General features: G+C 43.2%; 1 protein-coding gene across 3 annotated transcripts; it reads right to left on the bottom strand.

Annotated features, from left to right (window-relative positions):
- Positions 1–1,760: 1,760 nt before the first annotated feature.
- On the bottom strand, positions 1,761–25,516 carry LOC141272221 (uncharacterized). Of its 3 annotated transcripts, none has more exons than XM_073682695.1 (15): positions 25,416–25,516; positions 24,862–25,237; positions 23,691–23,802; positions 23,264–23,428; positions 19,536–19,669; positions 11,144–11,264; positions 10,366–10,515; positions 9,921–10,078; positions 9,439–9,804; positions 7,203–7,305; positions 6,759–6,889; positions 5,623–5,743; positions 5,264–5,413; positions 4,893–5,065; positions 1,761–4,534 (listed from the first exon to the last, which is right to left on the bottom strand). In XM_073682695.1, coding segments are annotated over exons 1-15 (2,535 nt in total). In that variant the 5' UTR covers positions 25,418–25,516; the 3' UTR covers positions 1,761–4,261. The 3 variants fall into 3 exon arrangements, with proteins under 3 accessions (XP_073538796.1, XP_073538797.1, XP_073538795.1); XM_073682696.1 differs by having other exon boundaries at positions 25,366–25,493; XM_073682694.1 differs by having other exon boundaries at positions 25,340–25,476.
- Positions 25,517–25,521: the final 5 nt, after the last annotated feature.

Genomic DNA, 25,521 nt, shown 5'->3' with positions numbered 1-25,521 from the left:
GAAGGAGCCAACTGTTGAGACGCAGCTGGACAGCAGACCTTCACAGAGACCATGTGCTGTATTAACAACATGTGCCGTCCTATGGATGGAGTAAACAGACTGGAGGACACCAGTAAAAACCTCAGTGTTAGTTTAACATTTACTGAGCAGATTGAGGCTCATTTTTGTGGTAAATTCTGAAGGCCAATCATGAGGCTCTGTGCGGCCCAGACATGTGGCTAACTTTAGCCTAGAGGTCTAAGGTCCAGCTTCCATCCTGAAGCCAAATTTAAAGTACGATGCCCTTGGCCCAGATGGGGGTCTTACAGAGCGCACACACACCCATTTTTTGAGTTTTGCGCCAACATCCTTCAGCCTTTCCTAGTAACCATAACAAGGAAAGGGCCCCATAAACAAGGTAAACATTCACGAAGATCACTCACCACCAGCTGTACGGATTCGGAGGCTGTAACGAGTCACAGGCCTGTTCCTCTCCATCCATCCATGCCTGAGCAATACTGGGGTGGTCAATCCCAGGCAGGGGCGCCTCCAATAGTGCGCTGATCAAAGCTGGAGCTGCTACCCCCAGGCAGGGGCGCAGCTCAACAGGTGCTCCCACTGATGTGCAGAGCTGGAGCTGCTGATCCCAGACAGGGGCACAGTTCCACAGCAGCTTCTCCACTGATGCACGGAACTGGAGCTGCCAACCCCAGACAGGGGCGCAGGTCCACAGCTGCTCTCTCTCACTGACGTGCAGAGCTGGATCTGCCGACCCCAGACAGGGGCGCAGTTCCACAGCAGCTTCGCCACTGACGCACGGAACTGGAGCTGCCAACCCCAGACAGGGGCGCAGGTCCACAGCTGCTCTCTCACCGACGTGCAGAGCTGGATCTGCCGAACCCAGATAGGGGCGCAGTTCCACAGCAGCTTTTCCGCTCAGTCATATCCGGATCTTCAACAGGTCAGCCAGTCTAAGGTTCTCCCATTGGGAATAATCTTCTCTTCTTTCTTCTGCCGCCGTTTTAACAAGGTTCCCCCTCAAGGACAGGAAAACAAAAGGAGGTGGTGGAGAGGCGCCGCCCTTTTATTCTGTAGGTTTCCTGTCCTGGAAGGGCGGATCCCCTCTCTCGTTGTAGGTGCTGTCATGGGTGATAGGATAATCTTAGTGCATAAATTGGCCAATTCATGTGTACCTGGTAGCCACGTTAAGGCGTTTCTCAAAATATATGGAGGTAGCTGCTCTTAGCAAGCACCTGTTCACACCTATTTCTTGTTTTGGAAGTGCTGGTCAGTTTTTCTGTTTCTATGTATAAGCTTTGACTGAGCACTCCGCCTCTATGCCACAGGCAGTTTTAATTGCAGCAGGATCTTATTATCCCACACACAAGCAGACTTATGTCTCTTAGAGAGTTCACATTGGTAGGGTCCTGGTATTTTGACAAACGCCTTAACGTGGCTACCAGGTACACATGAATTGGCCAATTTATGCGCTAAGATTTCTCATTTATTTCTATTTTCTAGAGCAGTAATGCTATTCAAATTTCATATACTTCATGTCCTCATACTTAGCATTGCAGAGTGCTGCTATGTCTGTTAGTTGTATATGGAGGTAGCTGATCCTAGTAAGCACCTGTTCACACCTATTTCTTGTTTTGGAAGAGACGGTCAGTTTTTTATGTTTATTGAAATCTTCAGATATGGCACAAGGCATACGATTTTCGCTACACATTTCTCTTACGAATAAAGGAAGATGCGGGTAAATCAGACTCGCAACAAGGCTCCGCTTTTCCAAATTCCTTTATTGAACATGGAAACAGAAATATTGCACACTGCGATGTTAAGTGGAGCACTGCTCGGCTTGTCATCATATGAAATGTTTCGCCATTATAGCTTCATATTAAAATAAAGGCACTGACTTAAGATGACCACTGGGAACACAACATTCAGGTAAATGTGTAAATGTCGACCCCTAGAAAAGGTAAATCCCAGATGTTTCTGATGTTCCTTCATCTGCATTACACAGTTACCTGAAGGCCTTTACATGTTGTTGCTGCAGAAATCAGATGCAACGTAGTTTTAGAAATGGACATCAAGACAACAGCTCATAAGACATGGTTATGCTCTGCCAGCAGCCCTAGGATGGTAACCCTATGCACATGCATTATGATAGTCATACTAGATTGTGCCTGGCAAAATCTGCCATTATTTAACTGACTGATCATCTAATATAACGTTATTGCTGCTGGAGCGTTTCTCACATTGTCCCATAGATAGAAAGACTGATCCCAATGTCTGACATCCACCTCTCAGTGAATAGGGTCCTTCCAGTCTTGTGTAGCCCAATCCGTGTATTATGAGACGTTCTGCAGCCATCTAATAGACCTTTGTGCTTCATTCTTCACCATCTTCAAGATCTCGGCTTGCTAATAGTGATTGAGAATGTTCTTATTTACATGCACGGACAGAAACCCCGTCCTGGCCATGATGTAGGAAATCACGTCACTATATTAATTAATATATGTACCATATTTTCAGACTAGAAGACGCACCTAGGTTTTAGAGGAGGAAAATAGAAAAAAAAATGAAGCAAAAAATGTGGTCATGATGCACTGTTATAGGGGAGGGGGTCTGCTGCTGACAATGTTATAGGGGTAATGTCCCCCAATTCTGTACGGATATCCCTTATCCTGGTGTATGTGGCCCCCCTTCCTGTTATTCGTGGACCCCATCCCAGGATGCATGGCACTCCCACCCCCATCACACACAAAAGAAAATAAAGGATTCTACTCACCTTCCCTCTGCTCCAGGCTGTGTCCTGTTCTGATGCCAGCTGCTAATCTCAGCGCGTGAGCAGCGCATGATGTCACTGCCATGCACCCTCACCCGCTGAGGTCAGCTGACGGAATATTCACTGCTCTACACGCTGGGACTATGGGCGTGGGGAGCAGTGAATATTCATTCTTAATAGCGCGCACAGTGTCAGCCGCCGGCTCCTGTAGCGGCTTGGCGATCATGTGTTCATTAAAGAGAATGAATTTTCACTACTCTCAGCGCCCATGGGAGTGGAGAGCTGTGAATACTCATGCTTTTTAATAGCGGGCACAATGTTAGCCGCAGCCTCTGTAGGACCCGGCGGCTGACACTGTGCGCGCTATTAAGGAGAATAGGGGAGCAGTGAATATTCCTTTTTAACAGCAGGCAGTGTTAGTCTCACTAGGCAGCTCCGGCCTCCTGTGACCCGCTCCTCTGCCGCTCTCCCCTACCATCCACAGCCGGACAGTACAGCTGGACTATAAGACGCACCCCTCACTATCCTCCAAAATTTTGGAGGAAAAAAAGTGTGTGTCTTATAGTCCGAAAAATACGCTACCAGCAAACCTGCATGACATCAGATTGTCAAGACTGGATAAAACTGTAACAAACCCTCAGATGAAGGAAGTGCCAGGTCAAGACTATTCAGCCTTTGGATCTAACCAGTAATTAGGTACCTTGAAAATAGTGAGGAGCTGAGGCACAAGGAAAGTTACACAATTTCTCATATGATGAAACTCAATAAGGAACCCAATATAAATAGGAGAGGACACGTATTAAACATAATGAATATTAGGGCTCATGCAGACGTCCAAGAAACTAGGAGCGAGCACGGACCGCGATGCATGGAGGGTCCTCAGATCTCCTGACCAGAGCTCAGCAGCCTCATAGGCACATGAGGCGGTTGAGTAGGGGGATAAGCGGACAGTCCGTGCATTGCAGTCCATTCTCACATCGATATTTCATAGGCAACTGGATGAGCCCTTAGTCAGTCAGGAGGCCATACATGTAGCAGCGGCGAGCCGCGTGGTCAAGAACTGCAATTTTGGTATGTGGTTGTGGGGCCTGAGGCACTCCATCACTACAAGCATCGGCTCCTGCAAAATCCACCCCGGTGACTGCTCTTCTGTGCATGGGCTGCACACAATTACCAATCAGTAACCTTTAACATATCCTCTCTGGATCTAATCTATGACCCATTAACCCTTCATCTCCTCAGGTTTATTGTTCATTCTTGTCCAATCTTTGTTACGCCTTAAAATTGAATTCTTTTTCAATAACAAAACTTTCTCATCTCTGGCACTGTCGCCCTCTGGCATCAGAATTAGGAATGTGTTTAGCAGAGGTCCCATTATAGCGTCGATCACCAGCTCCTTGCTGGACGGGTGCCAGGCCTGCAACCCAGTCCGGATATCCAGGGCACAGGACGACCCCAAACTTTGGTAGATTTCACACTTTTTTTTTCCCTCCCTCAGACGTCCTTCCTTAAAATCACCTGCGTGTGGATGGTGCCAGCATCTACCTGCTCCACTTCCTGCAGTCCTGCCACCTGTATGCCAATGATACTGCCGTCCTCAGTGTGCACCGGGAGGACGTGATACTGAGACAGTGCCTCAATCTCCTCCGAACCGCTGATGAGGAAGTGGACCTCAGCCTCCTGTTCTGCTGGGACCACCTGCCAGGCAAACTGCTCTTCCTGTGGTTCCGGGCTCCATTCATTCTCCAGCAGACTCGATTTATTGTTCTGAAATTAGAGGGATCAGCAAAATATTCTTTACAGTCTTAGTTACAAGTACTGAATGAGGACTCCTTTTATATAACCCGATAGTAGAGAGCATAGAATGACTATACACATAGGACGCAGCCCTCACCTCTGATTCCCCATTATCAGAAGGGCCAACTTGTTCCATTTCTCTGGCCGTTATCATATGCTGTCCCCAGTAAATCTATCACTCAGCTTGAGGAATTCGGTAAATCTAGGGTGGTGCACATCATCTGCACCAAAATCTCATCATTGCTTAGTCAATACTTTCTGCGGCACCTCAGCAAATACATCCCCCAGAAACAAAGTAATCAAGCAATCTAACAGTCTTCACACTCACATTTCTCATCACCACTTTCCTCTTGATCCTGGGCACATTAGACTTCGCAGTCTTCTCTTTCTGATGGACTTTTTGGTGCTGTCTCAAGACAAAGCGCTCATGAAACGTGGCCGGGCAGAAGCGACACTTCAGTGCGTACGCCGTTTGAGAGTGCTGCTTGCGAATGTGAATCTCTGCAAAATAGGTCACAATGTAAGAATATCAGGACTGAAAATGGAAGGCGATAATGCAGGTGGTGGCCACGATACAAAAATAATGGTCAGACCTCTGGGTGAACCTATTAAATGCATGATCATCTCTGTGTTCTCCCAACATACAATATTCTGCTTTTATAACTAAAGTTCCTGATAAATGATGACTAAGATACTCACTTAGGCCAACCTTCCCGGTCAGGACGGTGTCACACAGGGGGCAGTGTAGCTTGGGCAGCTCTTTTGTGTGTTTCCGCAGAACGTGCATTTCCATAGTGGACTTTTGGGTGAACGTAATCTGACAGACGGAACATGAGAATGGACGTTCACCTAAGGAGAACAAAGTGTCATCACTCATGAAAAATGCACAAAACTCAAAAGATCCGGTAAGGCATCACTCTCCTGGTATCACAGGAGCTTGAATATCAGAGTGTAATAATCAGTCTTCTTTTGACTTTTTAAAGGCTGAGAATACCATAGTTCTATCTTGCTGGAAGTGTTTTAACCTGCATGCTTCTATGTTCCCCTACTTTACTGACCTGTATGAGTCCTCTTGTGTCTAGTCAGCTTGAAGGCATCTGTGGTGGCATAGTTGCACTGATCGCAATGGAAAGGTCTGTAATCATTGTGAATTTCTATATGTATGACCAGGTCTTCTGCCTAAAGAGGAGACCACATAATTACAATGCAGTGATGCACCTACAGCGCCCCAGTCTGTGCACTAGCATGACGCAATGTGCCCACAACATATTATATGTATGCCCTGGTACTTTATCTTTTCTTTTAGCATTATGATAGATATTCTGGTAATCAGGGGACCAGAAGGATTCTCAAAACAGATCTCCAGGGCTGCAGCCACACCCGGGAAGCTGCTATAGCACACCAGTGGGCAAAGAGGGAAGCTATCCACCAAGTCAGTTGGGGATGTAGTTACACAGCACTTCTCTACTTTTCCCATTTTTACTAAAAGTGATGAGGCAGGGGCAAAATGTATCAGGAATCTGCAAAATCAAATTGCTAATATATCGCACAAACTTCTGGGGAATCTTTCTATATGACCGAGGCTCATCCTAAACATCGTGATCTGTGTTATGAGGAGACAGTCTGATTCCAGCAAACACTTCCTTCTATAAAATGACAATCTGCTTGTCAGACAGTGCAGGTAGTTATATCGGCCGTGATAACATAGGAATATCATATTTTTTATTACAGCATCACTCCAGCGGGTTGTTTTTTTTATTTCCCTGCTTGAGTGGTCTTTCTAATCTAGAGTTCCCTGCCCCTAGTCTTATACTTACAAGCTGTCTTCATCTGTTCTCAGCGCTGCTCCGGTCGCTCTCCAGCAGTTTGTGACTTGCCGGATCGCTCCAGTGTTGGCTGGGCAGATAAGAAGTCCCAACTCCATGTAAGTCTATGAGAGCCAGAACGAGGTCTTCAGACTTACACTGAGAGCTTGTGACCATTACCTTTGACTACCAGTCGGTCAGAAGCTGTGGTCACAATATGGCGACGCGGGAAAGCTGAAGACGGCAGGTGGTAATTATAAGACTACGGTCAGGGAACTTAGATTAATGGCACCTCTTAAATACTTTTGTTTACTGTACAAAAGAAAAAAAAAAAAAAGGCAAAAAATGAATTAAAAAAAAAAAAAAAAAAAAATGTCACCACTACTCACCTCTGCGGTCTCGTGATCACAAAACGGGCATTTGAACAGGTTTTCTGTTTTATGTGATTTTTTATGCTTTGCGAGCTCCAGACCGGTGAAAAAAGATTTGTCGCAATCTTTACATCGATGAAGTTTCACCTCTGTCAGGAATAAATAACAGGTTTTATATTGCAGAGACAACAGTGATGTCTTCTCTATATGGCTGCCTGTGTATGGAGCAGTAGCGCAGAATTATTAAGATTCTGTGTGTCTTCTACAATTACAGTGCATGATAACTGCATTGAAAACACTGGAGTACTCTGTGATACTATGTGTGCACGTGCGCTTACATTAAATTATATGTAGTCTTTATATAAAATATAATGGACTCCACGTACAACAATATCTCGGGTCAATGAATTCTATCAGCCAGAATTTGTGTTAGATGAATATATGGCTAAGACTCTGACATACCGATCTGATCTTCAGGGTTAATAAATTGAAGCCTCCTTCTCTTGGTCGGGGGGGCTATGGGAAGACCTGCTGTGCCCTGAGAATCGGTGTTTTGGTTCTCAGCCTTTAAAGTAAAAAGCAGAGAGATAATTACAGCTGTGATGTACCACATTGGCACTTGTCTACTGGGGTAAGAGAAGTCATACGTTACATCATTACAACCCATCCTGCTGGTGCTTTTTTTATCTACATTGTCCTTCGCGTTATTAGCCTCTATACATAGTTTCCATTATAGTTTTCGGGAATCTTTCTAGATTGTAAGCTCCTGTGTGCAGGGCCCTCACGTCTATTGCTTAAAGCACCAATCCAGTGTTTATATCTACGACAAAACTTGTGTTCCTGACTTGGATGCGGGCTCGCACGCCGAGCCCGCATCTTACCCCGCACATGACGGCTGATTTAATCAGCCATCATGTGCCTTTAACAGCCGATATGCACGGCCCCCCTCATCCCCACCCTGGTATGCACGGCCCCCCTACTCTCCAACACGCTGCACATAAAAAAAAAAACTAACAAAAAAAAAAAAAAAAAAACCACAACACTCCTACTCACCTCTCTTCTCTCCTCCAGCGCAGCGTCCTGTCGGCCCGAACTGATCTCGCCATGTGAGCCACACATGGCGTCACTGCCATGCGCAGCTCACAAGGTGAGATCAGCTGCTGAAAAAGTCACTGCTCCCCACGCCCATGGGCGTGGAGAGAGGGTGAATATTCATGCCCTTTAATAGCGGGCACACGCGAATGCCCGGCAGCAGCTGCGCTGCAGCTACACTGTGTGCCAGCTATTAAGGAGAATGAATATTCACTGCTCCCCACGCTCCTCTGCCGCTTCCCCCCCCCCCACACACACACTTCTACATATACACGTACATAGATACCGTATTTTTCGGACTATAAGACGCACTTTTTTTTCCTCCAAAATTTTGGAGGAAAATGGGGGGGGGGGGGGATATAGATAATATATCCCCCCACACTCGAACTATAAGACGCATCCCCATTTTCCTCCAAAATTTTGGAGGAAAAAAGTGCGTTTTATAGTCCGAAAAATACGATCTGCATAATCAAACTGACCAGGAGAATGATGTTGCCAGGTCAATTTTACCATATAGTGAACATGGTAAATGAAAACCTTTGTGGAATTGATTTTTTTTTTTGCAATTTCAACTCACTTGCAATTTTTTTTCCCCGCTTTCCAGTGCATCACATGCTAAAATAAATGGTGTCATTCAAAAGTACAACAAAACAAGCCCTCATATGGTTATGTGGACAGGAAAAAATAAAAATAAAAAATGTTATGGCTCTTGGAAGAAGGGGAGGAAAACACAGAATCGTCTGTGGGGTTAATTGTGAATGTGTTACTCCAAAATATCTGATATTGTTTGTACATGTCCCCTCTGTAATGTAAAGTGCTGCGGAATATGTTGGCGTTATAGAAATAAAATTATTCCCAGGTTAACATGCGTGCGGTGCCATATTTCCTTCCTACACCATAAACACCTTCCAGAATCTGACTGACTTCATTAAAGGCGTTGTCCAACTTTGGGTACTAAAAAGAAATAAAAACTAAATTTTTTCGACTTGATTTCATAAAAAAAAAAAAAAAAAATTTGCACCAGTTGGCTTTTACAGACTGTTTCAACTTTGATGAGGTCTGTGGTAATAAATCACCCGAGAAGAGCTCTGAAAAAGACAGATGGAAGTTACAAACTCCCTGTCACACTATTAGGGCGCAGTCAGACTGCCATATTACTCGTGAGAGGATTGCATCAAAATCCTCGAACTGGCCGTCGGCTCTCCTGACCTGAGCTTGACAGCTGCATAGAAATACATACTGTTACGCTCAGGTCAGGAAAGCCGACAGCCAGTCAGTTTCGATGCAATTCTCTCGTAATATGGCCGTCTGACTGCACCCTTAGGATGAGCTCACTGAAGGATTCTCAGGTAACTCATTCTGCAGCCATAGAAGACAAATAGTGCAAAATGTTTACTGAAACCCAATTGCAAAAATTTGTTTCAACTACCAATAAATCGATTTAAAAAAAAATTAAATAAAATTGTCCCCAAAAGTGGACAATCCCTTTACAAGTTAATATAGCCATCAGGCACTGACTATGCTTGTCATCTGTGGCTTCTGTTATAAGCAGAGCTTCACAGTTAGGACATATCTCACAATGTCTGTTCAGTGCTCATTAACACACCTGCTCATGTTCAGTCAGTATAGACTGATCCAAGGTGCCGTCCACAGCAATAACTATAGACCCGGATGCGGAGTGCTGCTCCATTAGCGGCTGCAGAACGTCCCCCAGATCCTGCAGCTCATACACCTGAGCATGAAGCTCTGCAGCGTCCAACTGCTCAGTGCTCTGCACCACCAACGCTTGCACGATGCTTCCGTCCTCTGCCTGCATGGGGATGCTGTGCAGCTCTGTCACAGTGCGAGGCTGCTCGTTCCCATCAAGACTAACAAACATCTGCGTCTCCTCACTGCCGGGGAGAATTTTCCACGTTAAACAATTTTCTTTCGCCCCGGCTTCTGCATCTCGCTCATCCATACTGGCATTTCCCTAGTGGAAAAGCAAAATTAGAAAATACACAAGTCAAGAACAACGTAAACATTGAAAAAAAATTATTCTATCCACTCTAAATAACAGTGTCCATAGGATATAGTATTCAGCCTCACCTTCCTGTCCCTGGCCTTTCCAGCTCGGTTTCCTTGTCTCTTATTTCTGTGACTCTGCTGATGCTGCCGGAAGATGTAGCGCTCGTGGAAAGTCTCTGGGCAGAAGCGACACTTTATCGGGGTCTCCAGGTAGGAGTGCTGCTTGCGGATATGAACCTCTGCATAAAGTGTTTACAATGTGGACTTAAAAAGTGGCTTTCCGAAAATCCATAATGGAAAAAAAAAAAAGTCATAAAATATTCGAATACTGTATTGGAATCCAAAAAAGAAGGCATCTACATACAAGAACCTTGTACTCTGGCAGATAAGCTGCTATAAGCTATTGTTCCCCGCTACCAATATGGAGCAGACATTATGAAAAGCTGTACCCCCCCCATATAATGTAATATTTTGCTGATGAAAAGAGAGCCCGGACAAAACACAGACGGCTGGTGAAAGTACTTACGTACGTCGTTTTTCCCAAACAGGGAAGCATTACAGATGGGACAACGTTCTTTGGGTACATTTTCTGTATGTTTCCTTAAAATATGCATCTTCATACTGTTTCTCTGTGTAAACGTGGCCTGACAGAAGTTGCACAAGTATGGTTTCTCCCCTGGAAGAAAGCAGGGAGTATCATATTTTTTAGTCCTGCTATGCTGCGGCTAGAAATGGAAATCTAGAGCTGTAGAATAATTGCATACAATTGTTTCTGCCATCGTTGTGACCGCCATTTTTACATCATGTTAAAAGAAGGGTTTCTCCAGTGACTTTACAAAACCTGGAGTTACCGCCCGTAGAACAAGCTCACAAGTCATTTATCCAAGCATAGATCTGATGAACAGCAGCAAATATATGTAGCAGTGGATCACAAGGACTCTCTAAGATGGGAGGTGAGATTTCTCACTTCCCTGTAAATGCTTGAAGGAACAGATCTAGGCTGAGGCTCTCTGCTCTCCTTGGGTTTCAGGAGCAAAAGAAGCTCTCCCAAATCTTTGGCAGGGGGAGGCAGCCTATCCCTAACCCTTGCAGTAGTCTTCAGGTTTGAAGGAAGCGCTCTCTTTTCTGAGAGGGTTGTGATAGAGTACCACAAGAATGCGGTCAATCACGATCTTGGGCTTTTAAACTAAGGTCTACTTTGTGTTCTGTTCCATTTACTGCAATGTTACATGGAGATCTGATCTTGAAATGTGCGTTTAACAAATTTTTATTAGTAAATTCTTATAAGACTCACTGTCACAGACCTGTGTGCGTCCTTATATGTCTCTTCAGTTTGAAGGCATCAGTTGAGGCAAAAGAACACAGAGTGCAGGTGAAGGGGCGCTCGCCAGTGTGCGAGCGAATATGAATTTTCATCCTAGTCGCCTGAAAAGACATTAGCATCAAATCAATTTCTTTCAACCCCTTATCGATGTTGGCCGCACTGGTACGCCCAACGTGGACTCACTGACTTTGATGCAGGCTCACAAGCGGAGGCCGCATCTTTTAACAGCAGATGATAGCTGTGTTGCTTAGCCATCATCTGCCAATAACAGCCTTACGTGGAGCTCCGCCTTCATCTGTTTACCTGTTAAATGCTGCTGTCAATTGGTGCATATGACAGCCGAGGGTCTGCTGAAGACACGTATGCCTCATAAATGTACTCCTATGAAAGCCAGCCCGTGATTCTTGCTATATACAACAAAACTGCTGTATTGCAGTACATTGCAGAAGCGACTGAACAATCACAGGTATATGAAAAAAAATATTTCTCATATTTTTAAAACATTTAACAGTTTATATTATTAATTTAATGTATTCCTTTTATTATGTACATTAAATTTTTACTTTTTGCACTCAAAAATTAAAAGATATATATATATATATATATATATATATATATATATATATATATATATATATATATATATATACACACACACACACACACACACACACACACACACACACACACACACACATATATACATATATACACATACATACACATACAGTAAAGACCAAAAGTTTGGACACACCTTCTCATTTAAAGATTTTTCTGTATTTTCATGACTATGAAAATTGTACATTCACACTGAAGGCATCAAAACTATGAATTAACACATGTGGAATTATATACTTAACAAAAAAGTGTGAAACAACTGAAAATATGTCTTATATTCTAGGTTCTTTAAAGTAGCCACCTTTTGCTTTGATGACTGCTTTGCACACTCTTGGCATTCTCTTGATGAGCTTCAAGAGGTAATCACCGGAAATGGTTTTCACTTCACAGGTGTGCCCTGACAGGTTTAATAAGTGGGATTTCTTACCTTATAAATGGGGTTGGGACCATTAGTTGTGTTGTGCAGACGTCTGGTGGATACACAGCTGATAGTCCTACTGAATAGACTGTTAGAATTTGTATTATGGCAAGAAAAAAAGCAGTAAAGAAAAACGAGTGGCCATCATTACTTTAAGAAATGAAAAGTACTTTACTTTGTGTCTTCTATGGCAAAAAATTGGGAAAACTTTGAAAGTGTTCCCAAGTGCAGTTGCAAAAACCATCAAGCGCTACAAAGAAACTGGCTCACATGAGGACCGCCCCAGGAAAGGAAGACCAAGAGTCACCTCTGCTTCTTTATCCGAGTCACCAGCCTCAGAAATCGCAGGTTAACAGCAGCTCCAGATTAGAGACCAGGTCAATGCCACACAGAGTTCTAGCAGCAGACACATCTCTACAACAACTGTTAAGAGGAGACTTTGTGCAGCAGGCCTTCATGGTAAAATAGCTGCTAGGAAACCACTGCTAAGGACAGGCAACATGCAGAAGAGACTTGTTTGGGCTAAAGAACACAAGGAATGGACATTAGACCAGTGGAAATCTGTGCTTGGTCTGAGGAGTCCAAATTTGAGATCTTTGGTTCCAACCACCGTGTCTTTGTGCGACGCAGAAAAGGTGAACGGATGGACTCTACATGCCTGGTTCCCACCGTGAAGCATGGAGGAGGTGGTGTGATGGTGTGGGGGTGCTTTGCTGGTGACACTGTTGGGGATTTATTCAAAATTGAAAGCATACTGAACCAGCATGGCTACCACAGCATCTTGCAGCGGCATGCTATTCCATCCGGTTTGCGTTTAGTTGGACCATCATTTATTTTTCAACAGGACAATGACCCCAAACACACCTCCAGGCTGTGTAAGGCGCTATTTGACCAAGAATGAGAGTGATGGGGTGCTATGCCAGATGACCTGGCCTCTACAGTCACCAGACCTGAACCCAATTGAGATGGTTTGGGGTGAGCTGGACCGCAGAGTGAAGGCAAAAGAACCAACAAGTGCTAAGCATCTCTGGGAACTCCTTCAAGATTGTTGGAAGACCATTTCCGGTGACTACCTCTTGAAGCTCATCAAGAGAATGCCAAGAGTGTGCAAAGCAGTTTTCAAAGCAAAAGGTGGCTACTTTGAAGAACCTAGAATATAAGACATATTTTCAGTTGTTTCACACTTTTTTGTTAAGTATGTAATTCCATATGTGTTAATTCATAGTTTTGATGCCTTCAGTGTGAATGTACAATTTTCAAAGTCTTGAAAATACAGAAAAATCTTTAAATGAGAAGGTGTGTCCAAACTTTTGGTCTGTACTATATATACATACAGTTAGGTCAATATATATTTTGACAGACAACATTTTTCTAATTTTGGTTCTAGACATTACCACAATGAATTTTAAACAAAACAATTCAGATGCAGTTGAAGTTCAGACTTTCAGCTTTCATTTGAGGGTATCCACATTAAAATTGGATGAAGGGTTTAGGAGTTTCAGCTCCTTAACATGTGCCACCCTGTTTTTAAAGGGACCAAAAGTAATTGGACAGATTAAATAATTGTAAATAAAATGTTCATTTCTAGTACTTGGTTGAAAACCCTTTGTTGGCAATGACAGCCTGAAGTCTGGAACTCATGGACATCACCAGTCGCTGTGTTTCCTACTTTTTGATGCTCTGCCAGGCCTTCACTGCGGTGGTTTTCAGTTGCTGTTTGTTTGTGGGCCTTTCTGTCTGAAGTTTAGTCTTTAACAAGTGAAATGCATACTCAATTGGGTTGAGATCAGGTGACTGACTTGGCCATTCAAGAATATTCCACTTCTTTGCTTTAATAAACTCCTGGGTTGCTTTGGCTTTATGTTTTGGGTCATTGTCCATCTGTAGTATGAAACGATGATCAATCAGCTTGGCTGCATTTAGCTGGATCTGAGCACACAGTATGGCTCTGAATACATCAGAATTCATTCGGCTGCTTCGGTCCTGTGTCACATCATCAATAAACACTAGTGACCCAGTGCCACTGGCAGCCATGCATGCCCAAGCCATTACACTGCCTCCACCGTGTTTTACAGATGATGTGGTATGCTTTGGATCATGAGCTGTACCACGCCTTCGCCATACTTTTCTCTTTCCATCATGCTGGTAGAGGCTGATCTTGGTTTCATCTGTCCAAAGAATGTGCTGGCTTTTTTAGATGTTCTTTAGCAAAGTCCAGTATAACCTTTTTATTCTTGATGCTTATGAGTGGCTTGCACCATGCAGTGAACCCTCTGTATTTACTTTCATGCAGTCTTCTCTTTATGGTAGATTTGGATATTGATACGCCTACCTCCTGGAGAATGTTGTTCACTTGGTTGGCTGTTGTGAAGGGGTTTCTCTTCACCATGGAGATTATTCTGTGATCATCCACCACTGTTGTCTTCCGTGGGCGCCCAGGTCTTTTTGCATTGATGAGTTCACCAGTGCTTTCTTTCTTTCTCAGGATGTACCAAATTGTAGATTTTGCCACTCCTAATATTGTAGCAATTTCTCAGATGGTTTTTTTCTGTTTTTTGCAGCTTAAGGATGGCTTGTTTCACCTACATGGAGAGCTCCTTTGACCGCCATGTTTACTTCACAGCAAAACCTTCCAAATGCAAGCACCACACCTCAAATCAACTCCAGGCCTTTTATCTGCTTAATTGAGAATGACATAACGAAGGGATTGCCCTCACCTGCCCATGAAATAGCCTTGGAGTCAATTGTCCAATTACTTTTGGTCCCTTTAAAAACAGGGCGGCACATGTTAAGGAGCTGAAACTCCTAAACCCTTCATCCAATTTTAACCACTTCGCACCAGAGCCTGCTTTTGCCTTCGTGACTGGGCCAATTTTTTCAATTCTGACCACTGTCACTTTATGAAGTAATTACTCTGGAATGCTTCAACGCATTCCCCTGATTCTGAGAATGTTTTTTCATGACATATTGTACTGCATGATAGTGGTAAAATTTCTTCGATATAACTTGCGTTTATTTGTGAAAAAAATCGGAAATTTGGCGAAAATTTTGAACATTTTGCAATTTTCTAACTTTGAATTTTCATGCCCTTAAATCAGAGAGATGTGTCACACAAAATAGTTAATAAATAACATTTCCCACATGTCTACTTTACATCAGCACAATTTTGGAACCAAAATTTTTTTTTGTTAGGGAGCTATAAGGGTTAAAAGTTGAGCAGCGATTTCTCATTTTTCCAACAAAATTTACAAAACCATTTTTTTAGGGACCACATCACATTTGAAGTGACTTTGAGAGGTCTTTATGACAGAAAATACCCAAAAGTGACACAATTCTAAAAACTGCACCCCTCAAGATGCTCAAAACCACATTCAAGAACTTTATTAACCCTTCAGGTGCTTCACAGGAATTTTTGGAATGTGGAAGAAAAAAATTAACATTCAACTTTTTTCACAAAAATGTTACTTTAGACCCAATTTTTTTATTTTTACAGGGGTAACAAGAAAAAATGGACCCCAAAATTTTTTGTGCAATTTCTCTTGAGCGTGCTGATACCCCATATGTGAGGGAAAACCACTGTTTGGGCGCACTGCAGGGTTCGGAAGGGAAGGAGCACCATTAGACTTTTTGAATGTAAAATTTGTCTGAATAATTAGCAGACGCCATGTTGCGTTTGGAGAGCTCCTGATGTGCCTAAACAGTGGAAACCCCCCACAAGTGACACCATTTTGGAAACTAGACCCCTCAGGGAACTTATCTAGATGTGTGGTGAGCACCTTGAACCCCAAGGTGCTTCATAGAAGTTTAGAATATTGAGCTGTAAAAATAAAATTTTCACATTTTTCCCACAAAAACGTTTTTCATCCCTTAATTTTGCATTATCATAAGGGTAATAGGAAAAATTGCACCATGAAATTTGTTGTACAATTTCTCCTGAGTACGCCGATACCCCATATGTGGGGGGAAACCACTGCTTTGGTGTACGGCAGGGTTCGGAAGAGAAAGGAGGGCTATGTTGGCTGGGATAGGCAGCAGACACCATGTCATATTTGAAGAGTCGCTGACATGCCGAAACAGCAGAAACCCCCACAAGTGACCCCATTTTGTAAACTACACCTCTCAAGGAATTCATCTAGGGAAGTAGTGAGTATTTTTTAATTTATACCATTGGGCAGTGAAAAAAGCATAATTGTATTTTTACCACAAAAAAATGTTTTACCCTCAGATTTTACATTTTCACACAGGGCAATGGGTAAAAATGGTGCCGAAATGTGTCACACAATTTCTTCTAAAAGTGGCAATACCTCATATGTGGCTGTATCGTACCGCTCAGCCATACGGGGGGACGGAGCGCTATTTGACAATTGGAGAACAAATTATTGTAGAATAGGCATTTGGATTTGGGAGCACAAAATTTTCTGAATTTCTTTAGGGGGGCAAGGGCCATTTCGCTTTTCCAGAGCCTTTCTGCTACCAGTAACTTGGAAGTCATATTTTTAACAGATGACGGACCTGAGTGGGGACTAGCTTTTTTTGAGGACTGAGTTGAAGCTTTTATTGGGAACATTTTACGTAACATTTATCCGGCGCTCTAGGCTGAGAACTTACATCGGGGTTTCCATCTAAATTTCCAAGTGATGTAATTCAGATGAAACCCCTCCAGGATCCATTCACTATAATGAGGCAGCAGAGTTACTCTGGACTCCGTCTGGCCTCTGTTTAGCGGTGTCCTTTTTTTCTGAAGTGCACAAAACTGTAGCCAACCGCACTTTTATGCACGCCTAAAACAAATGACACCGTGGGATCACAGGGCAGACTGCATCCACAGTGGCCTATATCTGCCTCATTACAGGGAATCTTCCGTCATGGGTTCTGTCTGAATCACATATTTCAGAGATTTACACGGAAACTCTGGTGTAAGTGCTCAGCGCAGAGCGCAGGATAAATGTGGGCAGAGCCTTACTGCGATCTTTGGGAGACATAATAAACAAATCAGTAGCAGGTGAAGAATTGGTTTTATTTATTTTTTATGCCGTTCCTAGTGTGATATAACTGATTAGATTACTTTATTCTTCGGGTCGGTGCGATTACAGAGATACCAGATTTATATCGGGTTTTTATGACTGACAGCTGTCACACACTAAGAGACGCTTTTTTTTTTTGCAAAATCTAGTTTTTGCATCACCATATTTTGAGAGCTATAATTTTTCCATATTTCGGCCGACAGTCATGTGATGGCTTGTTTTTGCGGGACGAGTTGACATTTTTATTGGTACCATTTTTGGGTACGTGACATTTTTTGATCGCTTTCTATTCCGTTTTTTGGGAGGTAAAATTAACAAAAACAAACAATTCAGGAATTGTTTTTTGAGGTTTTTTTTATGCCGTTCTGCGTGTGGTAAAAGTGATCAGGCAGCGTTATTCTTCGGGTCAGTACGTTTACGGCGATACTACACTTACTGTATTTATTTTATGCTTTGCCGCTTTTACACAATAAAACAATTTTATAGAAAAAAATATTTTTTTTGCATTGCTTTATTCTGAGCGCTATAACTTTTTTATTTTTTGGCTGATGGAGCTGTATGGCGGCTTTTTTTTGTGGAACAAGATGACGTTTTCAGCGGTACCATTTTTATTTCCATTTTGTTTTTTGATCGCATTTTTTTCCACTTTTTGTTTGGCGATATGATGAAAAAGCATATTTTTTTGCCCCGTTATTTATTTATTTTTATTACGGTGTGCCACAGAAGGAGTTAATTAGTGTGACAGTTTTATAGCTCGGGTTGTTTCGGACGCAGCGATACCAAATATGTGTACTTTTTTTGGTTTTGTAAAAATATACGGATTTATTGGTTTAATATTTTATTCATTTATTTTTATTTATTTTGTGATTTTTTTTTAACAGTTTAAAAACTTTTAACTTTTTTATACATTTTTACTTAGTCCCTGTATGGGACATTAATTTTTATTTTTCTGATCACTGATCTCATGTAATGTAATAGACATGTATTACATTACATGAGATCTTCGCTGACTGTTTCACAGTCAGTCTCCTACCTGGCTTCAGCTGCAGGCTGAGCCAGGCAGGACACCATATATGGCAGATCTGGAGGCGGTCATGTGACCTCCAGCTGCCATAGCAACCCCAGGTCCTGGAAGCTATCAGGGGTCGTCGGAGAGGTAAGTAAGATGACCCCCTCTCCTCCTTCTATATGCCACGATCACTATAGATCGCGGCATATAGAACATAGCAAAGGGTTAACATCACTGGTACCTGATCCAATCAGGTCCCGATGATGTCCCCTGTCAGAGCTAACGCTTTGCACCGGAATCACAGCGCTTGCAGGACCCTGGGGGTCCTGAGCGCTGCGAGACCACCCACCGTTTTTAAACGTCGGCGCTGCACAGAGCCCAGCAAGCGCCGACGTTTATCTACAGTGGGCGGTCGGGAACCGGTTAATGTGGATACCCTCAAATGAAAGCTGAAAGTCTGAACTTCAACTGCATCTGAATTGTTTAAAATTCATTGTCGTAATGTCTAGAACCAAAATTAGACACACATATATATATATATATATATATATATATATATATATATATATATATATATATATATATATATATATATATATATATATATATATATATATATATATATATATATATATATATATATATATATATATATATATATATATATATATGATATCCCTACACCTGTAAAAGCCCAGTCTATTAAAGCATAAAAATGACCTAATCTGTAAACACCGCAACAAGGGAAAAAAAAAAATATATATCTCTCAAAAAGACAGAATTACGATTTTTCATCCACCACAACAACGCAGGTGTTCAACATCATATTTACCCTAAAATGGTATCAACAAAAACATTGCCTCAAAGAGCAAAAAAAAAAAAAATAATAATAATTATGTCTCTTAGGCCACGGCCCCACTATCAGTATTCGGTCAGTTTTTTTTCTCAGGAGTGGGAGCCAAAACCAGGATTGGAATAATCAGAGGGAAAGTATAATAGAAACAAGTCACCAATTCTGCATTTATCACCCACTCCTGGTTTTGTCTCACACTCCTGAGAAAAAATACTGACCGAATACTGACCAAATACTGATAGTGGGGCCATAGAAGAAGGATAGGAGAAAAACTGAAGTGTGGATGAAGCAGCTCCAACTTGTTCTCTATGGAATTATGTACAGTAGATTTATAATATAAGCCCAATGGAAGCAGGAAACAATGTCTGTGAAAACAACTGGAGAATACACTAGAAATAAAAAGGATTTCATAATGAATACACACAATGCTCAGAGCCGTAGTGCACGTACCTCAACACTTGCATAATCACAGTAGCAGCACTGGAAAGGTTTCTCGAGGTCATGTACAGACCTGGTGTGTCTCTGGAGATCTGCAGCAGTCCTGTACGCCATGTCACATTCACTGCACTTATGAGGTTTGATTCCTGAAACACAAGATTGTATTTTAACGACAACCCGTCACACCGGACCTGTGCTGCAGTTCCCTGTGGAGCTGACTGGCCTAGGTAAACACTGCTCGTGAATAGGAGTCGCCAGGCTACGGCAACAACTCCTTCACGCCATGGCCATTTTCCATTTTTTTTTCTCCCCTTCTTCCAAGAGCCATAGCTTTTATAGATTTCCATCAATATGGCTGTATAAGAACTTGTTTGTTTGTTTTTTGCGGGACGAATTGTACTTTTGAATATTTTGCCATATAGTGTACTGGAAAACTGCAAAAAAAAAAAAGGGCAATTCCACAATTTTTTTTTTTTGACGTACCATATTTACTATACAATAAAAGTAACCTGGCAGTATGATTCCCCAGGTCAGTACGAATACGCAGATACTAGACATGTATACTTTTTTATTTAAATGATGGAAAAAAAATTCTGAAAATTCCAAGACCCATAGCTTTTACAATTTTTTAAATCTGGGGCTGGTTGAGGGTTTATTTTTTGCGCCCTGAGCTGACATTTTTATTGATACCATTTTTGGGGTAGATACAATGCTTTGATCGCCTCTTATTGCAATGCTGCGGAGGCAAAGCCCCCCCGTAGGTCTGGTATTTCAATTTTTCTCATTACGCTGTTTATCGATCGCATTCATTTATATTATATTTTGATAGATCGCACAGTTCTGAACACAGCGATACCAAATAAGTGTATTTTTTTTTTTTCAATGAGGCAAAAGTGGGTGATTTGAACTTATTTTTTTCACATTTTTAACCACTTTACAGCCTGTGGCATATTAGTACACACCAGGCTGTCACCCCCTGTTCAGAGCGGGCTCCGACGCTAAGCCCACACTGAACCGGGCACATGTCAGCTGATTCTTACAGCTGACATGTGCCCGCAACAGCCGTGGGTGGAATCGCGATCCACTCGCGGCTGTTAACATGTTAAATGCCGCTGTCAATCTCTGACAGCGGCATTTAACATTGCCGCGCCGGAAGCGCATCACTTACCCCGTCACGTGATCGTGGGTCACCGATGCATGGGCAAGACAACCCTGGGTCTGCAGCAGACTCCAGTGGTTGTCATGAGCTGATCGCTATGAGCGCCACCTAGTGGTCGGCCCTCATAGCACAGGAGCATTTATGCTAGATAGAGGTGATCTGCTCATCACCTCAATGTAGCAGAAGCAATCAGACAAGTGCTGCTTCTAGTCTCCTATGGAGACTATAGAAGCATGCAAAAAGTGAAAAAAAAAATGTTTTGAAAAATATTAAAAAAATCTCAAAGTTTAAATCAACCCCCTTTCGCCCCATTCAAAATAAAATAAAAAAAAAACCACACACATATTTGGTATCGCTGCGTTCATAGAGTTTGTAGATACCAAACATGTGTAGGTTCTTTTTTATTTAAGTGGTGAAAAAAAAATTCAAAAGTTTGCTAAAAAAAAAAAAAAAAAAAAAAAAAAAAAAAAAAAAAGGCGCCATTTTCCAAGACCCATAGCGTCTCCACTTTTCGGCATCTGGGGCTGGGTGAGGGCTTATTTTTTGCGCGCCGAGCTGGAGTTTTTATTGATACCATTTTGGGGTAGATCTGATGTTTTGAACGCCCATTATTGCATTTTATTGCAATGTTGCGGCGATCAAAAAATGTAATTCTGGCGTTTAGAATTTTTTTTATCATTACGCCGTTTACCGATCGGATTAATTCTTTTTTTTATATTGATAAATCGGGCTATTCTGAACGTGGCGATACCAAATATGTGTATGTGGTTTTTTTTTATTTTTATTTTGAATGGGGCGAAAGGTGGGCGATTTAAACTTTTATATTTTTTAAAAAACTTTTTTTTTTTTTTTTTTTACACTTTTTTCTTGCTTCTATAGTCTTCATAGGAGACTAGGAGCAGCAACTGTCCGATCGCCTCTGCTACATAGAGGTGATGAGCAGATCACCTCTATGTAGCAGAAATGCTCCTGTGCTATGAGCGCCGACCACTAGGTGGCGCTCATAGCGATCAGTACATGACAACCACTGGGGTCTGCTGCAGACCCAGGGTTGTCATGCCCACCCATCAGTGACCCGCGATCACGGGGTCACCGATGGGCGGGGTAAGTGACGCACTTCCGGCGCAGCGCTGTTAAATGCCGCTGCCAGAGATTGACAGCGGCATTTAACATGTTAACAGCCGCGGGTGGATCGCGATTCCACCCGCGGCTGTTGCGGGCATATGTCAGCTGTATAAATCAGCTGACATGTGCCTGGTTCAGTGCGGGCTCAGCGCTGGAGCCCGCGCTGAACAGGGGGCGACAATTACGCCCCAGGCTGTAAAGGGGTTAAATAGTCCCCCTAAGGAGACTTGAAGCTGCGATCATAGTATACATAGCAGGGCTTCAGCTCTGCTATGTATAGCAGAAATTACAATCTCCTATGAATGCCGGCCAGGAGCCAGCATTCACAGTAGGTTCATAATGATAGGCACAGGGGTTTACAGCAGACCTCGAGCTGTCACAACAACCCATCGGTGCCCCGCGATCACGTGACAGGAGCACCCGGAATAACGTGCTTCCGGATGGCGTGTTAAATCCCGCTGTCAGAGCTCCGATCAACCCACAGCTGTTAAAGGCACATGACAGCTAATTAAATCAGCCATCATGTGCGTGGAAAGATGCAGGCTGAGCATCAGAGCCCGCATCAAAGTCAGGGACATGACATATGCTATGCCAGCACATGTTAAATGCTGCTGTCAGAGTTTGACAGCGGTATTTAACAGATTAACAAATCGCAGATTGTTAGAGGCAGGTCTTGGCTGTAACACACAGCCATCACTTGCCAGGTATGGGGCATGCTCACACAGTGAGCCCGCTCCATACACCTGCTTTCGATTTGTGCACAGCGCATGTAATGTTTAATAAATGTCACATATTTCAGCTGCCCATGCGCCAAAACCAGAAATCTGTCAGCCTTGAGACTCTCTGTATAGAGAACGGGACTGAAGATCCAACAGCGAGAATAATGACAGAGCCCGCGGGTCCACCAGCATTCGGCACAGCATGCTGACATACACTTTGAACAACAAGACTTTATGAATAAAAATATAATAAATCTTCACTGCATGATTAATAAAAAGAACTTGTCAGCACATTTTTACATATGGAAGTACAAATAATATGGCAGTATAGGTGCTTGTTCCTCCCAGTCAGTAAAGAAGCAGCCATATGCAAAAAGCAGGCTGAAAGTTCTCTGGAAGTGTCAGTGCACTTGGAAGGAGCCAAATGCATTGACGTGCCACTAGAGAACTTCCAGCCTGACTGCACATGCCCTGGTGCATCAGATCTCCACAAAATAAAGTATCACACTCATTTGGGGGACAAGTGCCTTTCCAGCCATGGCACTACTTCCATATGTAAAAATCTGCTGACAGGTTCCCTTTAACACATGTAAATAGTAAATCGACAAGTGTCAGAAATCAGACTTCCATCAACCATAAAGTGACAGCATATCCTAGCAATACACCGCCTTTTTAATGCTTTGAAGAAAAAGCCAGTCTCTAAACAGAGAAAAACTTGGTGTCGCTGCCTTACGTACCCATGTGGACATTGGTGTGAAGCCGCAGTTCCGTAGAAGAGGCAAACGTTTTCTCACACAGCTTACATTTGTGTCTGTCTGAATGTTTCCGCATGTGTCGCCTCATTGCTACCAAGTTACAGGAGCTGAACTTACACATTCCACAGCTGTACATAGTCTTCATTTCTGGTAGACAAGAGATGGATGGTAAAATAAGGAAATCAAAGCCATTTTTCCTATGACAAACTATGTGGTATATTGTGGCATCTCCACCATGAATGGGGTACAGGCCGGCTCTTAGGATCAGTGGAGGCGCACAATGATCATACTCTTACAAAATGAAACAGGATAATTTTTGGACACTCCTCTAAATATTATAATCACTCATTCTGGTATTAAATAGAGAAGCAGAAAGGATATTGTCTGCCATGATACACTACACCCATACCGGTATTCTCTGTGGCTACAGGCGTCTCTGCCACTGACTGTACTGGTTCTGCCATTGCTTGAGGTTCTGCAGTCATTTCTTCCATGGTGGTGTCAGTCTCCTGAGGTACATCCTCCAAGAGATAAAGTAATTTTACAAAAGATTAGCTGAGATTAAAAGGAGGTCGTCCAGGACTATACAACTTATCTGTGGGATAAGTCACAAATTAGACACCTGGCAGCCCTATGAATCAGCTGATAATTGCTCCAGCGGTGGCTAGATATAAAAGATGTTAGGGGCAGCAGTCACGTACATGGCTTAGTGGCCATGGATATTTCTCACACCGATGTATCCTTATAGATAAGTCATTAATGGTTTAAGTACCACTCCAGCGGGTTTTTTTTATTGCAGTGGTGCCACTAATCTAATTTCCCTGCCCCTAGTCTTGTCTTTACCAGCTGCCGCCTTCATCTTTTAATCGGTGACGCTCCGGTCCTCTCCTGCAGATTGTGACCAGCCGGATCTCTCCAATGTTTTCTGGGTGATCCGGAAGTCACAACTCAATGTAAATCTATGAGGCCAGAACAAGGCTCTCATAGACTTATATAGAGGGTTTGTGACTGCTACCTTTGACTTACGGTCAATCAGAAGTTGGGGCCGTAAGATGCCGCAACGGAGCATCGCTGGGAAAAACTGAAGATAGTAACTGGTAAGTATAAGACTTGGATCAGGGAACTGACGTTAGTGGCACCATTGCAGCGCTGAAATAAAAAAAACAGCAGGAGTGATGCTTTAAAGAGTAACTAAACTTTCTTCTGATTCTTCATATTTAGCAGGTGCTAGGGTAGGCTGCAGATCGGTGGGGGTCCAGGTCCTGAAGCACATGCTTTCTATTGAATCTGTACGCCGCTATGAGCACTAATGACGGCATTGTTGCTCACTTTGCGGGGTGTCTATTGTACGATCAGTGGGGGTCTCAGTACGTAAACCCTCAACAATCTGCAGGCAATTCAAATGCCCCCTTAAATATGAAAAATCAGGTAGAAAGTTCAGTTACTCTTCAATGTCCTGGACAACCCCTTTAAAGGTTGCTTTGAAACTACATCTCCCAAAAGGTCCTGGCAGCTGCAGTCAGGGCATACTGGGAGATGTAGTGCTGTAGGTTCCTGATATTCTACAGGTCTCAGCCTACCTGGCCTTGTTCTTGGGCCACTGCCTGCTCTTCAGTAACATTCGCACAGGGCTCTTCGCTCGCCTGGTGCGGGGGATCACCCCGGAGGTGTGGGGAGTCCTCTAATTCGTGTATATCGAAGACCTGTGTGTACAGGGCGCCGTCCTCACTGTCACCTCCTTGCTGAATGCCAGTGACCTGAACACCAATGATGGCACCGTCCTCTCCTTGCATGGGCACAAGGTGGAATTCGGACACGTTACTAAAGGCCTCGTTCCCATCCAGCATCTTGTAGACCCTGAACGCCAAATCCGCTTCATCGTGAGTGGCCGGGGTCGGCATAACAACGGCGCCCTCCGGCTGAGGGGTATAGAGCTCCTGTCTGTGAACCTCCATCCTGTCAGCACAAAACACAGCTCTTAGCTCTGCATTAACCCTAGTAACCTGCCCCCTCAAACACCCACATGTACAGGACCTCCAGAGGGACACATTTACGCACATAGGCAATGTATGCACCATTCACACCTGCACACACTCCAGGACGAGGAACTGTCTGTGGGTCACTATATCCTCACATGTAAACGGGAAGGCGCAGCGCTCCACACAAACCGGAAGTAACTTGAACTTCCTGTCATTGGACCGCTGACGTCACCGGAAGACTGCAGCACGTGATACCGCGGT

This window comes from Phyllobates terribilis, unplaced genomic scaffold (assembly GCF_046119375.1).
Source record: "Phyllobates terribilis strain yellow unplaced genomic scaffold, ASM4611937v1 Scaffold_5__5_contigs__length_657084704, whole genome shotgun sequence".
Taxonomy (NCBI): Eukaryota; Metazoa; Chordata; class Amphibia; order Anura; family Dendrobatidae; genus Phyllobates; species Phyllobates terribilis.
The sequence above is the reverse complement of the archived record's forward strand: the minus strand, read 5'-3'. Positions and strand labels throughout refer to the sequence as shown.